This window comes from Ailuropoda melanoleuca, chromosome 13 (assembly GCF_002007445.2).
Source record: "Ailuropoda melanoleuca isolate Jingjing chromosome 13, ASM200744v2, whole genome shotgun sequence".
Classification (NCBI taxonomy): domain Eukaryota; kingdom Metazoa; phylum Chordata; class Mammalia; order Carnivora; family Ursidae; genus Ailuropoda; species Ailuropoda melanoleuca.
This window is the reverse complement of record NC_048230.1, coordinates 79,656,606-79,674,406: the sequence shown is the minus strand read 5'-3', so window position 1 is coordinate 79,674,406 and position 17,801 is coordinate 79,656,606. Positions and strand designations below refer to the sequence as shown.

General features: G+C 46.2%; 1 protein-coding gene and 1 long non-coding RNA gene across 2 annotated transcripts; one reads left to right on the top strand and one right to left on the bottom strand.

Moving 5' to 3' along the window:
* Positions 1-83: 83 nt before the first annotated feature.
* LOC117795751 lies at positions 84-9,678 on the bottom strand. The gene is made up of 5 exons (XM_034641609.1): positions 9,661-9,678; positions 9,423-9,546; positions 8,798-9,139; positions 8,142-8,369; positions 84-390 (listed from the first exon to the last, which is right to left on the bottom strand). The coding sequence occupies exons 1-5, from the start codon at positions 9,676-9,678 to the stop codon at positions 317-319; spliced, it is 786 nt and encodes a 261-aa protein (XP_034497500.1). The 3' UTR covers positions 84-316.
* Positions 9,679-9,732: 54 nt separating this feature from the next.
* On the top strand, positions 9,733-11,026 carry LOC117795417. The gene is made up of 3 exons (XR_004619418.1): positions 9,733-10,247; positions 10,388-10,596; positions 11,005-11,026. It is a non-coding gene; the product is annotated as an uncharacterized LOC117795417 (long non-coding RNA).
* Positions 11,027-17,801: the final 6,775 nt, after the last annotated feature.

Here is a 17,801-nt window from a genome sequence, read left to right as displayed (position 1 = left end):
GGGAGGGAGCGCGTGTTCTCTGCGCTCTGGTGAATACTTGGTGGCGGGTGCCGCACCGACCCGTGCAGGCTGAACGCGAGGCGGCTCACTGCGGAGGAACAGACCGCGAGGTGAGGGAGCTGTCCACGGCTGCGAGTACTGAAAGGGATCCGTTGTGTGGCAGGAGCGATTGTTGTGGCTTAGCTTGTGCAAATAGCCAATGAGATTTGGGGGGGCTAAAATTTTCCCTGAGTCTGTTTCCTGTTCTGCAATTGCATCCGCAAAGATGATTCTGTCCGGAAAAACTTAACAGCACTCTCAGACTTATTCAATATCCCTACCAGGTACAGTTATTAGGTGGTGTAGATATCACATCCCCAGAGTCCTGGCTTCTGAAAATGCATCTGGTTGCTGAAAGAAAACGGGAGAGCACAAATTGTTGCTGCTTTGAGGGAGGAGGAGTAGGCAGAAATAGAGAAGGAAAATGCTATGGCAACAGTTTCCTGCATTTGGAGACATCCCCTTCTCTCCCCTGCTCTCAATGAGCTAATGGGTTTAAAGTTAAATTGACACCTCCCTAAATGGGGCCGTCAGTCAGGGCAGTACTCTGGCTTATTTTCTGTTAGTTCTGCTCTCTGGTTGCATGAGGGCTCTAAACTCTGGGGTCACCTACCATCTATATACTGCAACTTTTCTGCCAAGAGGAATGTAAGTCAACCCGAAGTTTGTGAGGGTTATCTAGGGTCTCTTAGGACGGTAATGTTACATAGTTATGTAAACATACACACACGCAGATATTACTCTACAGCCTCTAGTGGGATGGAAAAACAAATACTACTGGGCTAATTCCTATATTTACATAAAACGGTAGCTTGCTTTTTAAAAATTTTTGCTTTGTAAGTTAGAATGCAGCTTTGACAGCAATAAACATGCTGTCCTCATCAATTGTATTGATGTCCAAATATTTCATGTCTTACAGGATATCTGATTATGTGAATAGTCAGTAATACAATATCATAAAATAAACAATGTCATATTAAGGGGGAAATTGCAAAATATTTTTACAAGCATTCATTGCCGAATTTGATCCTCCCTACCATCTTAGAAGGTAGGCAAGGGAAGATATGCCTTATTGTGGTTGTACATTCCTAAAACTGAGGCTCAAAAAAATTAAATGACCTTCCCAAATGTCACATGGTCAGTTAGAATTAAAATAGAAAAATCACATGCTTTAACTTCATAGGGATCATCTTCATTTTTCCTTATATAATACTTTGACTCCTAAATATACCATATTTTCATTTCCATAAAATCTTTATTCAATGACCAAATAACAAGCTGAAACCCCACATCTCTAATTAGATCAATAGCAATTCAAATTATGAAGTAATATTTAAATTGATACTATATTTTATATCTTATTTTTATCTTGGTTATTTTATATTTCACTTAAGTATTTCTCAAGAACTCTGTATAAATGTTTATATACAGAAGAATTGAGGCCAAATTGTGATTAATAAAAGTCAATTACTATTGGTTATGATTGGAATTTGCAAAACTTACATGCCTTACAATTCTTCATGTTAGCACTTGCTATTACACATTTTCCTGCAGTACTGTAAAATTTTTAAAAACAATGAGACATATGTATTGAAGCATTTCTATTCTCTGTTCCTCCATCTTTTCCTCCAGTACTTTAATGAGGAAAGAAATGGATAGATTTTAGTCTAGGATTCACTACTTATTACTTTTATGACCTCGTACAGATTATCATTTTCCTCAACTAAAAAAACTGGAATAATAACTCAAGGGATGGCTGGTTAGGTCAAGTGAGCCAATGAGTATAACATCATTCAAAACAAAAGACAGATTCATTTAGTCATAAACATTAGCTGAATACCAACTACTTGCACATGCTTGGTGCTCTGGGAACCCAAAGATAAACAAATACCATTATCCAAGTAGAGGAGATGTCTGTAAAAGATTATGACATTTTCTCTTGTGACACATTATTGCAGATGTCCTCATTTATAGGTTTTTTAAAGATCAACTGAATTAATTGATGATAATTTGCTTTAATAAGAAAATATAGATGGGAAGTAGCATGGATCATTAACCTTAAGTTGTAGTTGATTATTGATTTCATTTTAAATCAAATGGTGTTTCCTTTGAAATAGTTTCTTTTCATACCTGACATAAATGATCTCTTCGTTGACACCAGAGAGTACTCAAATGAGTTAAAAGAGAAAAAGGAGGCAGTTTTAACCCTTTCTTCCTGGGAAGATCATCCTCAAAATGTAATTAAATTTCCTTTTAGGTGTTTAATTTTAAAGATAGCTTACAAAGACCCCTTAACTTATTAAGCTATCCGCAGTGATTCTTATGTTACAATAAGAATTGGGTCATTTCCCCTACAACTTTCATCTATATTAATTAAATAACTTTCTAATCATCCTTTTTAAAGATTTATTTATTTATTTATTTATTTATTTATTTATATTTATTTATTTCAGAGAAAGAGAGCACCAGCAGGAAGGGCAGAGGGTGAGGGAGAGAGAATCTCAAGCAGACTCTGTGCTGAGCACAGAGTCCAAAGCAGGGCTTGATCCCATGCTTGTGAGATCATGACCTGAGCCAAAACCAAGAGTCAGATACTAAACTGACTGCAACACCCAGGGGTCCCTCTAATCATCCTTTAAAAAAATCTTCACTTCTTTGAAATTAGCAAAGACATGATAAAGGAGTAAAACTTACCATTAAATAATATTTTAAGATAGTAACAATGTTTTCCAAAATTTGTTCCATTCTTCATTTATTGAATGGGAGAAGAGCTAGGAGAAACTGATATAAACAGGTATACTCGTGTGGATAATGGTTGTGTCATTTCCATCATTGCTGCTGGTGGTCAAAAAAAATTGTCAGGAGTAAGTGTGACCCAAGCACGTTGCTTTTGGAATCTTCTCTAGATTCTCTATGTCCTTCAAAGGATTCTTTTCAATTCATGTATTTCCTTATTGAATTAACCTAAATGAATCCCACGCTATTGGGTGGCTACTATTTCACAGAAGTAGAAGAAAAGGACCCTGTGTGTATAGGGCTTTCAGTTTGGATGGGAGAAAATAGGCAGGTACATGAAGATGTAGGATTGCCTGGCACAAGATGGGCATAGATGTGTAGGGAAAGTTTAGGTAAGACAGCCATCCCACCTAATCAAAGGAGGCCTCTTGGAGAAGGTGGGTCTTGAAAAACATGGACAGATTGACCTGGGGGGGGGACAGCCAAAGAAAGCCAATGCCAATGGAAGAAATATATTTTAAATAGGAAAGCCAGCACCAAGATGTAACTCTTCATCTTTCCATGTTTACCAATTTTGCAATGAAAAAGAAATTAGGTCCAAAACTCCATGATAATTTATAGACTACATAGCCCCTATTTAACTTCTTTATTTTATATTGCACCCTACATATGGTATATGGAAAAAAAAGGCAGATGCAAACCTCATCTTAAATAAAATTAAATATTCAAATTGTTAGGTATATCTCTTTATACTTGGCCACACAAACAATTGACTTGTATCTGTAGATCAAGCAACAAAATTACAAAAATCAGGTAAAATGCTAATTAGAAACCATATTTATAAGCTTTGAAAGAGAAAGCTAGGCTTGTTACAGCTAAAATTCAGCTTGTTGATGTTTCAGTCTACCTTACAGGGAAATGTAAAAATGTACTCTGGCTCTGTTGTCCCCCAACCCTTCCAAAGCATACAACACACACACACACACACACACACACACTGGAACACACATGAATAACAGAAGCAGGACTAATTTAACTAAACTAGACAAGGTGCACAGAGAGGTTAAGCCAGAATTACTACTTACCCAAACCGTTTCTTGTGTTCAGCTTATCACTGACCACTTATTTCATTTAATTTATTTATTGCCTTTGAATACATTTGAAACCCTTTCTAGGATAGAAACCCTTTGGGGATAGGAACTGAAAAATAAGCATACATAAGAATATTTTGTGCATAAGTTTCCATACCCTAGAATATTTGGAAAGAATCAGAAAATTAAGTTTGAGCCTCTGATGCACTCAGCTTGCATGACCTTGGCAAAATTTTCCTCATCCTTTCATCTCATTGGTCTCAAATGCACCTACTTTAATGGAGCAAGAGCTGTTTCTGCAATGAGGGTAACCAGTGGAGGGGGCAAGGCACCAGAATAATGGCCCTTTCATTGGCAAAGTATGTTCATGCTAAGTCCTTAGGAAATGTCCTTTTATGGGTTCATTTAGAATAAATGCCTTCACATAGGAGAGAATACGGGGGACAAAGTCCACGAAACAAACACTGAATAAGAAGATGGTAGGGCCTGGTAATAATTCCTTTTTTTTTTTTAAAGATTTTATTTATTTATTTGACAGAGACAGACAGTGAGAGAGGGAACACAAACAGGGGGAGTGGGAGAGGAAGAAGCAGGCTCCTAGTGGAGGAGCCTGATGTGGGGCTCGATCTCTGGGATCACGCCCTGAGCTGAGCGGAAGGCAGATGCTTAAGGACTGCGCCACCCAGGCATCCTGGTAATCATTCCTGAACAGTTCACTAGCAAATGAGGCAGTCATTAGGTATTTTTAAACCTGTTTTAAGTTAGTTACCAGTAAGCTCCAACCTATAAGCTTTTAGGCTTTCGAGGGCAGTCCTCTCTGCTTTCCTAGCAGTGAGGAAATCTTAACTTGGGGGCAGGGAAATTTTCTGCAAAAGACAAGAGTCAACTGAGAATTTTTTAAAATTCTTCAAGAAGTTTTTCTCTCCAGGAAATAACAACTACCTCATTGGGCCTAAGGTTAGGCAAGCCGTGGCTCATTTAAAACACTTTGCTACCTGACTTCTGTAATAATGCAATTCTGTAAAATCTCTTTTATGATGTGTTACATGGGTTCTTGGTCCCCAGTTAACTACTCTTTTAATTGCTTATTTGACCTTATCTGCTTATTCACTTGATGATGTGTTGAGACTAAGGACAATTTATGTTAATTGCCTTTGGGAGGGGAGGGTGAGAGTGGGCTGGGCAGTTTGTTGTGCTCTCAGGGAAGCTTCCCTGGAGCAGTGCTGGAGTTCTGGAATGCCTCAGGTGTTCTGATGTTGTAAGGTTGGGATATGTTTGTGGCTGTTTTTGTGATCACGCAAAGATGTTCCGGGAACCAAGAAAGGGAAAGAGGAAGAAGTCTTCAGTGTACTGCGAAGGTGCCTGGGATGGCAATCTAGGAAGTAATATGATAGTTATTTGCAATGACATCGGTGCAGTAGCTTCACCATTTTCATCACCAAAATGCCTTTGCTGAAGGATCCTTTCAGGACTAAGCACAATGCTTCTACGAGTGAACCTGGTTGGGAGGTGATCTGCGCAATTCTTTTAAGGAAAAAACATTAATGGGAATTCCATTATTAAAGTGTACTGTCTCAACGTGGGATAAGTGGGCGCTGGTCAGGACGCATGGCCTGTGGCCTGTGGCATTACCTTTGGGTGGTACCGACGCAGGTGGGCCGGTTGCGCGGGGCTTGGAGCTTCGAGGGGCGCGCAGGCTGCAGACTTCCAGACTGGGAGCTTCTGCCCGAGAGAAGGGAGATGAGCGCTGCTGCCGGACGCCTAGCTGCCTGCACCCGGAGCTCGAAACGACCTCAACCAGAGAAAGACATTGGCGCCTGGCACTTGGGTTGGACTGCTGACACCTTGGCGCAGCCGCTCCTGGTGTAGACAGGGGACAGAAACCCCCTGCCCAGTTGCAGGTGAGGTCCACACCGGTTCCAAAGCGGGGAACGGGGGGATCAATTACAAGGGTGCTGGGGTTGAGCAAGTTCGGCTACAGCCAGGACCTGAGGGGTCTTTTGTGTTTGGGCGTCCAGAGTAGTTAGGACTAGAAAAAGGAGGAAGAAAGTCCCTAGCAGAGAGCGAGTCCCTGGCTCCTTCACGACCTTCTTCGGAGCTCCTACGCCGCAGGAAGTCTTGGCAAACCCAGAGTTGGGGAGAGGTGGGTGGGCGGTGAGACCCGGGCACTCTCCGATCCTCAGGCCTCTCGGGTCCCTCCCCCATTCCGAGAAAAGCCGGGAGACTTGGCTGGGGCGGGGGGAGGGGGGTAGGATGCTGAACTGGGGGAAGAGAGGAGACCAGGTTACCGAGGCATCGCTTCTTTTCTTTTCTTCCTAACCAAACCGCCAGCTCAGTAACCACACCGGAGGGAAAGGCCCCCGAAGTGCCCCAGCGGTCTGGCTTCCAGAACAGAAGTTGAGAGGATGCGCTCTCCAGGACTAGGGGTGCACGGGGTACCACGCCGCAGCTCGGTCCTTGGACAGCTCGCGGACCCGAGCGAGGTTTTCCAGACAGAGAACGGATTCTGCTGAGAGGTGATCGAAGCTGAGACGGCAGAGAAGGCTCCAAGGGCACAGGCAGCGGAGGGGCGCGCACCCTGGGGGAAGCGGCCTCTGAGGGCCGGGCGGGCGGGTGGCCGCCCTGGAGCCCTCAGGTTCCAGACCGGGAAGGCGAAGGTGAGATGGTGAACTGACTCACAGGGCCCAGGGTTGTGAGGTTAGAGTATTGTTCAGCTTCAAAAGAAAAAAAGAAAAAAAAATCAACTCGGGAAAGGGGGTGGGAGCAGAGGGCATTCCCCACCCCCGTTTGCAACTGGAAGAAAAGCCCAGGATTCTACCTTAATGGGAGTCCCCTGGGACAAACCGGGGGCCTGCTTCTCAGCAGCAAGTCTCGGGCCCAGAGGCTAACCCCGCGCCCCTGGCTGCTCTCACCGCCCCTTCCGCGGAGCCCGCCTGGGTGCAGGTCCAGGCTGCCGGCTGGACACGGGACCGGCTCTTTGGCGGCTCCAGAGGGTGCCCAGTCCCCGCCTATCTCCTCTTCGGTGGACAAGGCCGGCTAAGAACTCTGGGAGGTCCTATCCAGAACAGCACCGTGGAGACCCTCCTGAGAGTCCCATCAAAATAAAAATAACATTAAATCCCAGGTAATAACACTAAAAAAAACATTAACCTTCACATATTTCTCCATGGTTATTTTTTAAATTCAAAAGCAAATTTGCGGATGTCCAGCCTACCTCTGCCTGTGCAACCGCCAGGCCTTCTGCCGCCCCAGGTCTGGCTGTCAGAGGTCTCCCCCAGGCCCAGCAGCCCAGGTGGCACCCGCATGTGCTGTCTCCCGGACCAAATCTGTGTCCTCCACGGGACGTTCTTTGTGTTTCTAATTCTCCCGGGCCATTTTTTTTTTTTCTTTCAGTTGTCAGAGAGTCGGATCTATAGAGGTTATAGTCACCACCTCGCCCACAGTCTCGGGAATCCCCAGCCGAACCAAATGAGTCTTGGAGCCAAGAGCACCAAAGCCACCAAGAGCAACGTTCACCACCTCTGTCACCCGGAGGTCGGGANAAAATTCTTCAAGAAGTTTTTCTCTCCAGGAAATAACAACTACCTCATTGGGCCTAAGGTTAGGCAAGCCGTGGCTCATTTAAAACACTTTGCTACCTGACTTCTGTAATAATGCAATTCTGTAAAATCTCTTTTATGATGTGTTACATGGGTTCTTGGTCCCCAGTTAACTACTCTTTTAATTGCTTATTTGACCTTATCTGCTTATTCACTTGATGATGTGTTGAGACTAAGGACAATTTATGTTAATTGCCTTTGGGAGGGGAGGGTGAGAGTGGGATGGCCAGTTTGTTGTGCTCTCAGGGAAGCTTCCCTGGAGCAGTGCTGGAGTTCTGGAATGCCTCAGGTGTTCTGATGTTGTAAGGTTGGGATATGTTTGTGGCTGTTTTTGTGATCACGCAAAGATGTTCCGGGAACCAAGAAAGGGAAAGAGGAAGAAGTCTTCAGTGTACTGAGAAGGTGCCTGGGATGGCAATCTAGGAAGTAATATGATAGTTATTTGCAATGACATCGGTGCAGTAGCTTCACCATTTTCATCACCAAAATGCCTTTGCTGAAGGATCCTTTCAGGACTAAGCACAATGCTTCTATGAGTGAACCTGGTTGGGAGGTGATCTGCGCAATTCTTTTAAGGAAAAAACATTAATGGGAATTCCATTATTAAAGTGTACTGTCTCAACGTGGGATAAGTGGGCGCTGGTCAGGACGCATGGCCTGTGGCCTGTGGCATTACCTTTGGGTGGTACCGACGCAGGTGGGCCGGTTGCGCGGGGCTTGGATCTTCGAGGGGCGCGCAGGCTGCAGACTTCCAGACTGGGAGCTTCTGCCCGAGAGAAGGGAGATGAGCGCTGCTGCCGGACGCCTAGCTGCCTGCACCGGGAGCTCGCAACGACCTCAACCAGAGAAAGACATTGGTGCCTGGCACTTGGGTTGGACTGCTGACACCTTGGCGCAGCCGCTCCTGGTGTAGACAGGGGACAGAACCCCCCTGCCCAGTTGCAGGTGAGGTCCACACCGGTTCCAAAGCGGGGAACGGGGGGATCAATTACAAGGGTGCTGGGGTTGAGCAAGTTCGGCTACAGCCAGGACCTGCGGGGTCTTTTGTGTTTGGGCGTCCGGAGTAGTTAGGACTAGAAAAAGGAGGAAGAAAGTCCCTAGCAGAGAGCGAGTCCCTGGCTCCTTCACGACCTTCTTCGGAGCTCCTACGCCGCAGGAAGTCTTGGCAAACCCAGAGTTGGGGAGAGGTGGGTGGGCGGTGAGACCCGGGCACTCTCCGATCCTCAGGCCTCTCGGGTCCCTCCCCCATTCCGAGAAAAGCCGGGAGACTTGGCTGGGGCGGGGGGAGGGGGGTAGGATGCTGAACTGGGGGAAGAGAGGAGACCAGGTTACCGAGGCATCGCTTCTTTTCTTTTCTTCCTAACCAAACCGCCAGCTCAGTAACCACACCGGAGGGAAAGGCCCCCGAAGTGCCCCAGCGGTCTGGCTTCCAGAACAGAAGTTGAGAGGATGCGCTCTCCAGGACTAGGGGTGCACGGGGTACCACGCCGCAGCTCGGTCCTTGGACAGCTCGCGGACCCGAGCGAGGTTTTCCAGACAGAGAACGGATTCTGCTGAGAGGTGATCGAAGCTGAGACGGCAGAGAAGGCTCCAAGGGCACAGGCAGCGGAGGGGCGCGCACCCTGGGGGAAGCGGCCTCTGAGGGCCGGGCGGGCGGGTGGCCGCCCTGGAGCCCTCAGGTTCCAGACCGGGAAGGCGAAGGTGAGATGGTGAACTGACTCACAGGGCCCAGGGTTGTGAGGTTAGAGTATTGTTCAGCTTCAAAAGAAAAAAAGAAAAAAAAAATCAACTCGGGAAAGGGGGTGGGAGAAGACGGCATTCCCCACCCCCGTTTGCAACTGGAAGAAAAGCCCAGGATTCTACCTTAATGGGAGTCCCCTGGGACAAACCGGGGGCCTGCTTCTCAGCAGCAAGTCTCGGGCCCAGAGGCTAACCCCGCGCCCCTGGCTGCTCTCACCGCCCCTTCCGCGGAGCCCGCCTGGGTGCAGGTCCAGGCTGCCGGCTGGACACGGGACCGGCTCTTTGGCGGCTCCAGAGGGTGCCCAGTCCCCGCCTATCTCCTCTTCGGTGGACAAGGCCGGCTAAGAACTCTGGGAGGTCCTATCCAGAACAGCACCGTGGAGACCCTCCTGAGAGTCCCATCAAAATAAAAATAACATTAAATCCCAGGTAATAACACTAAAAAAAACATTAACCTTCACATATTTCTCCATGGTTATTTTTTAAATTCAAAAGCAAATTTGCGGATGTCCAGCCTACCTCTGCCTGTGCAACCGCCAGGCCTTCTGCCGCCCCAGGTCTGGCTGTCAGAGGTCTCCCCCAGGCCCAGCAGCCCAGGTGGCACCCGCATGTGCTGTCTCCCGGACCAAATCTGTGTCCTCCACGGGACGTTCTTTGTGTTTCTAATTCTCCCGGGCCATTTTTTTTTTTTCTTTCAGTTGTCAGAGAGTCGGATCTATAGAGGTTATAGTCACCACCTCGCCCACAGTCTCGGGAATCCCCAGCCGAACCAAATGAGTCTTGGAGCCAAGAGCACCAAAGCCACCAAGAGCAACGTTCACCACCTCTGTCACCCGGAGGTCGGGAGCCTCTGTGGCGGCTGCTTCGTGGTTATTCCCGGGTGACTTTGTGAAGCGCACAGATGGGGGACGCCTCGGGCACTCATTCAGGGCCAGCTGATGGATCGTCTCATTTCCCGACTTGATGGGCCGGAACCTGGGCTGGCGGGGCCGGCGGGGACAATGTGCGTGTAGGGACCCAGCCGGATGGCCCCGTAGGCCGGGTGAGAGGCTCTGGCTGCTGGGTGTGGGTTGGGGAGTGAGGGTGCGATACACAGATCTTACAGAAAAAGCTTGAATCCCGCCCCCACCACCACCCCCAACGCGAAGTTATTCCTTCCTCCGTTTTCTGTTCTGGGCACAGGCGCTGCGTCCCCGGTTCCCGAGGACAGCGTGACTGAGTGAGGTGGCGGTTTTCCGGAGCTCCAGGCGCCGCGCCGCCTCCTTCCTGGGGCCTCGGCGTCCTCCCGCACCGCGCCGTTGGCATCCTTTCCTGCGGGAGGCTGCAAGAGGACGGGACTCGGAGAGGACTCTTCGGGGGTGTGCAAGCCAGCCGCGGGAGGAGGGGTGGTGGTGAGGAAAACCTTCATCCCGGGGCCATCCGAAGGCCGCTTCTCGCCTCGGACTGGGAACTTTGGAGGGAGACGGCGGGACCGGGGTGGAGAGTCAGGGTAGCGGCGGGGGCGTTGTAGAGAGGAAAGGACACATTGAGGGGCTTGCATCCTGGCTGTCCTACCCTCCAGCCAAGAAAGCAGTGCGCCTTGGGGGAGACAAAGGTGACCCTCTCTGTCCCCGCACTTCGTTTGTCCACAGTTCAGACAGGAGTGGGAGGGGGCAAGAAGCCCGGAGAGAACTCTAAGCTGAGTTTAAGGGAGAGGAGGACAATTGGACAGAAGGGTGGGGTCACTGGGGTTCCTGCTTCAGGGCCATAACTTGGTGGGGGGGGGCGGGTTGTTTTTGTTTTTGTTTTTTTCCTTTCAGGTTCCCAGAATTTCCCCCAGGCCTTAGGAACTGGAACTTCGACCATGCTCCAGGTGTTCATCCCAGGCCAACTGGGCCTTGTTTGGAGCTCAGGGCATCAAGCCTGCCATCTCAAGGAATCACACTTGGGTTAAGTATCCTGGCCTACTCTCCCCCTGCTGGGAAAGTGGGACTCCTAAGGCCACTTTCTGGCCAGGAAAGTGCCCCAGGAGTTAGGACATCCAGGTAGTTCACGGTCCAAATGCTAAAGTGTGGTCTGTGGACCAGTAGCCTCACCCTTGCCTGGATACTGCAGAAGCTCGCCCCCTCCCCCACTGCATCAGAACCTGCATTCAAAAAGGTCACCTAGGGGACTTGTGCATCTTGCAGTTGGAGAACCCAGGCCTAATTGATAGAGCCTGAGTTTACTACTGCTAACTCATCCTGCCCATGTCTCCCGGCTTCATCTTCATCCTCTGTCAAATGGGAGGGGTTTCCAAGGTCCCTGGGGAACACTTCAGCACCCCTGAAACCATGTCAGACCAATGAAATGAAAATCTCTAGTAGGTGGAGCCTGGCAGGAATGCAGTTGTAAGTGTCCCCAGATGATTCTAATAGCCAGGAAGAACTAGGATAGAAATAACCCCCTTTATAGATTAGCTGAGATCCGGCCTGGACCCTATGCAAGACTGAGTACAATGGTTAACAATCCAGGCCCTATAGCCAGATTCACTCTGGCCCCAGCAGACGTGGCCTTGAACCAGCTAATTAACCTTGCTGTGCCTCAGTTTCCTTACCAGTAAAATGGAGTTGAAAATAATGCCTTAACACAAAGGGTGGGGTTCAGATTTAGAACCAAACATTTATAATTAAAGTCAATGAATCTTAGCTTATAATGCCACAGGTCTCAATCTCCTACATTAAACCAAATGACAGCCTACTTATTTACCTCTCCCCTCCCCTGCCCCAAGCAGTCCTTTTCCAGGACATAATGGCTTGGTTTGGCTTCAATATTCACATCTATTTTTCAACTTTTTGAATATGAAAGCTAATATTTTAAGTTGCCTAGCCATGTAGTAAACTTGATCCTCTGCAAAGATTGATTTTTGCACTTCTGGAAGCACTAGCCAAGTGTGCTCCTAGCTCTGTGCCTCACCACGGCAGCAGCTACTGAATGAAAATACCTGGAGGGCTTGTTAGGACACAGATGGCAGGCCTCCGCCTGGAGATGCTGATTCTGTGATTCTATAAGGCTGGGAAGGGGTGAGCAATTGCATATCTAACAAGCCCCCAGGTAATGCCGATGCTTCTGGTCAGAGGGGACCACACTCTGCGAATCGCAGTGCCAGATGAACGGTCTGCTCTGAGCGTGGTGGGAACCTCACAGCAGCGCTGTCCATAGAAATATACTGCACACTGCAATTGTGATTTTAAGTATTCTGGTAGCCACATTTCATTCTTAAAATTGTTATGTATTTTCTATTGAAATATATTTGACATATAACCTTGTGTAAATTTAAGGGGTATGCTATACTAATTTGATACATTTATATATTGTAGTGTGACTGCAATTGTAGCAATGGTTAGCACTTCCATCACCTCATATCATCATCATTTCTTTTTTTGTGGTGGGAATAATTAAGATCTAGTCCCTTAGCAAGTTTAATGATTATGATACAATACTGTTATCTATGTATTGGCACTAGATCTCAAGGACTTATTTATTGACTAGCTGAAACTTTGGACCCTTAAACAATATCTCCCCTATTCCTACTCCCTGGTAATCACCATTTTACCCTCTGGTTTTTTTTTTTTATTTAAGATTTTATGTATTTATTTGACAGAGAGAGAGACAGCCAGAGAGAGAGGGAACACAAGCAGGGGGAGTGGGAGAGGAAGAAACAGGCTCCCAGCAGAGGAGCCTGATGTGGGGCTTGATCCCAGGACTCTGAGATCACGCCCTGAGCTGAAGGCAGACGCTTAACGACTGGGCCACCCAGGCACCTCTACCTTCTGTTTTTGAGTCTGGTAGTGACATTTTATTTTATTTTTTTAAAGATGTATTTATTTAGTTTAGAGACAGAGAGAAGAGCATGAGCAGGAGGGGCGGAGGGAGAGGGAGAGAGAATTTCAAGCAGACTCCACACTGAGTGTGGAACCCAATGCGGGGCTTGATCCCATCCCCCCTGAGATCACAACCTGAGCCTAATCAAGAGTCAGATGCTTGACCTACTGCACCACCCAGGTGCCCCCACATTTTAAAAAGTAAAAAATCAAAGAGTAGAATTAATTTTAAGAATAGATTTTATTTAAAGGTATATATCCAGAATTATCAATATTTCAAGATTGAACCAGTAACAAATAGTGATGAGCTACTTTACATTTTGTATTAAATGTAAATGTACTTTGTATTTTTGTGTTAAATGTTTGAAATCTGGAAAGGAGCCTGGTGCTGATGACATGTAGTGTATTTGTCCTTTCAGTCTTGTCATGGGACAGGCCAGGAAGGCATTAAAAATGACTTTGACCAGGGCCAAAAAAGTGAACATTCTGGGAATCAAACATTTATGCCAAGCACAAGTTATGGAACTATTTTAAAGAATCACAGGTTGGCATAGCGAAGTTGCTACAGACAATTTCTGCAGCCAAATTATTTTTCCAAGGAGGAAACCTAGGTCCAGGGGAATTAAGTGCTGGGCTACCACTCTCCTGCTTCCAGCTTTGATATCCCCAGCAGTAAGAGAAAAACAGAACACAGGGAACCAGAGCTTGTATTCTTGGCAAGACTCTCATCCTTACTCCCATCCATTCCTCAACACTCAGTCTCATGATCACCATCTGCCTGGAAGCCACCAAGACTATTCTCATGTGATCTTTATCCCTATCAATGTCAGACACCCCAGGGCACTAGCCCCCTAGCTTCTCCTAATATGGTTCTGAAACCCCCCTACCGATGTCATCTCCTTCCTCCACTCCATCAATTATCAGCATTTCCCCTAAATTCTCAATTTCTCTGAAAATTCCCTTCACCTGCTTGCTCTAGCTCAGATATGGATCTCATATGAGGACACCGCTTTCTGCACATCCCTCTCAAGAGAAAGTTGTCCCAAACTCCCCATGCTGCGTCTGAAGATGGGTGTGTATCCTCTTTGCTCATCAGTGCTGTTTCCCCAGACGATTCACTTCTTCTTCTCTAACCTCCTACTCCCCCAGCTTTGACTTTGATGTCATCAGATTGTAACTCCAACTACTCTTTCTTGTACTACCATGTACTGTTACCCCCCACCCAAACCTGGGGCATGTCTCATTCCCTGAATATGTTAGCTCCTGACTGTCACTCTCTGTCATTCCTACTTCTTCTTGGTGGTTTCAGTGTCCATCGAGATGACTTTCTAACACCAAAGCCTCTAGTTCCTTAAGCTCCTCCCCACCAATGGTCTTACCTTATCTCAGCCTCTTAACCTACATTCTATTTTCCTTCTAGTCACTGCTCCATTTCTCTCCTTCCCTTCATAGTACAACTCTTTGAAATATTTGTCTACATTAACTATCTCCACATTCTCTCTTCCCATTCTCTTGAACCCCCTTCAACTGGGCTCTTACTCCCACAGTCCCCTGAGGTTGGTCTTGTTGAGGTATGATGGTCTTTTGATGTGTCCAATAGGTTAAGCTAGGTTTTTCAATCAAACAGCAATCGAGATATTGCTGTGAAGATATCTTGTAGATGTGATTAAAGTCCATAATCAGTTGAGTTTAAGTAAGAGACATTTTAGGTTATCTGGTGGGCCTCATCTAATCACTTGAAGGGCATAAGGCTTCCCTGAAGAAAACAAACCTGCCTGTGGGCACAAGCTTTAGCCCATGCTTGAGAGTTCCAGCCTGTCTTTCCTGATGACCTGCCCTATGGAATTCAAACTTGCCTAGCCAGCCCCCACAATTGCATAACTCAATTCTGTGCAGCAGGTCTCTCAATACATATCTTTTACCAGTTCTGCTTCTCTGGGTGAATCCTGATACATGAGGTTGTTCATAATTTCCAAGTTGCCAAATCCAATGGCAAAAATTCTCAGATCTTACCTGACCTATCAGCAAAATGTGACACAGTGAGCATTTCTTCCTCTTGGAAGCATTTTACTCATTAGCTTCCAGAGCACTGCTCTCCTCTGGTGACTCTCTGGCTTCTTCACACTTCCCTCTGGTGGTTATTCCTCATCTGTCCTAACTCTTAAGGTTGGAATGCCTCAAACTTATTCTCTTTTCTTCCTACACTTAATCATTCCTTCCTGTATCTTTAAATGAGATGTGTATGTTGATGAACACAGATGTTCACCTCAAGTAAGTCAGATGCCTACTAGGCAACTCCACTGGGATATAAAAAGGCACTTCCAACCTAACATGTCCATGAAAGCTAATTTTATGTGTCAACTTGGCTAGTCTATGCTGCCCATATGTTCGGCCAAACACCAGATTAGATGTTGTGGTAAAGGTCTGTTTTTAAATGTGATCAACATTTATATCAATAGACTTTGAGTAAAGCAGATTATTCTCAATTTGTGGCTGAGCTTCATTCAATCACTTAAAGGCCACAAAAGACTGAGGTCCCCTTATGGAAGAAGGGGTTCTGCCTCCAGACTACCTTCAGACTTGAGCTGCAAAATTAACTCTTCCTTAGATCTCCAGCCTACCTGCCTGCCATTTCAGATTTGCCAGCATCCATAATTGCAAAAGCCAATTTTTTAAAATAAATCTCTCCCTATATACACATACTCTACTTGTTCTATTTCTTTGGAGACCCGGAACTAATACAGTGTCCAAAACCAAACTCCTAATTTCTCCCCTGCCACCACCCCCTAAATCCCTGCTTCCTTTCAACCTTCTCCACAACCATTAGCAGCAACTCCAGTTGCTCAGAGACCAACGACATCCAATTCATCAGCAAATCCTACCATCTCTCCCTTCAAACCAGATCCACAATCTGACCACTTCTTACCATTTTCGTTGCTATCTCCCTGGTCTCTGCCACTATCACCTCTTATCTAGGTAAAAATCTCCCAGTTAGCCCCCTGTTTCTGTCTTGCCCCTCCCATAGCTTTTCTTTACCTGGGCTCAAGAGTGACTCGACAGTGTAAGACCATGTCACTCCCTTCTCAAAACTCTACAGTGGTTTCCTGTTTCATTTGGATGAAAAAGACAAGTTTATAAGGCTCTATAGGACATGGCCATTATTGCCTCTTCTATAATCTCTCAATCTCATCACTCTGCTCACATTCTGAACATTCTCCTGCCTTGGGCCCTTTGCTCTTCATGATTCCTCTGCTGAAAATGCTCTTCGGTAAGGACAAAGTTTGCCTGTAAAAGATGGAAAACACAAAATAGCTGTGGCTTAGACAAGATAGCAGTGTATTTCTGTCAAAGAAAAGTCCAGGGGTCATGGCTCCAGGGTTGGTAGGCTGTTCTATGGTCTCAGAGCCTCAAGTTTCTCCAACCTGGAAAGAATTTAATTCTCAGACCCCCTCATAGTCCAACCAGCATGAAGGAGCAAAAGGTACAGGAAGAAATGGGTCAAAAGAGAGACAACTGATATCTTTTAAGGAAGGTTTGCTAAAACTTCTTTTGTGCACTTCCCCTGACATTCCATTGCCCAGAACATAATCACATGATCATACCTTGCTTCACGGGAGCCTGGGAAATGTGGTATTTATTCTGAGGAGCCATGAACCTAGTGGAAATTCAGAAGTTCTATCCCTGAAGAAGACGAATAGAAGGATATTGGGAGGAATGCCAGCAGTCTCTATTTCAGCATCTATTAAAAAAGACAAAGAGGGGGTGCCTGGGTGGTTCAGTCAGTTAAGCGTCCGACTCTTGATTTCAGCTCAGGTTCTAATTTCAGGGTCATGAGATTGAGCCCTGCATCTGGCTCCACACCTAGCATGGATTCTTTCTCCCCCTCTGACCCTTCTCCTGCTCTTTCTCTTTCTCTCTCAAAAACCAAACCAAACAAAAAAGACAAAGGTGCCTAGTATGGCTTGGGCAGAGTGGTATGAAATTAGATTTGAGATATAGGTAGATGTGGAAGATTATTTCTAAAAATTATTACCAAAAATTCCTCCCATTCTTGAACACTTATGTCACTCCTCTAATCAAGGGGCAGGTCTGTCTTCCCTCCCCTTGAGCCTGGGCTGCCCTTGTGACTTGCTTTGACCAATAGAATGTGGTGGAAGTGATGTTCTGTGTTTTGGCTTAGACGTTCAACATACTGGTAGCTTTCTTTTCTGTCCTCTTGAGATTCGGCTGCCAGGAAAAGACACTTAAACTTGCCCACTCATGCTGAGGGACCACATAGAGAGGGAGAGGCCTAGGCGGTCCTCCCGGCTAAGGCACCAGGCATATGAGGAAAGCCATGTTGGTCATTTCAGCCCCAGATTGGTTCCCAAACAAATGCAGGCATACAAGTGATCCCGGCCTATACCAAATGGTGCAGAGAACTGACCAGCTATTCCTTTGCTGAACATCATGAAATATAATAAATTGTTGTTGTTTCAAACACTAAAGTTTTGGGGTGGTGCGTTACGCAAGAGCAGATAACTCAAATAACAGGCGCCAGATCATGCAAAAGTTTATAGGCTGAAGAAAGATGTTTGGCTTTTATTTTTAGTGCATTAGAGGATTTTATTTTTATTTTATTTTTTTAAACATAAACTTTATTTTTTAAATTTTTTTATTCTAATGTTTTTTTTATTATATTATGTTAGTCACCATACAGTACATCCCCGGTTTCCAATGTAAAGTTCGATGATTCATTAGTTGCATATAACACC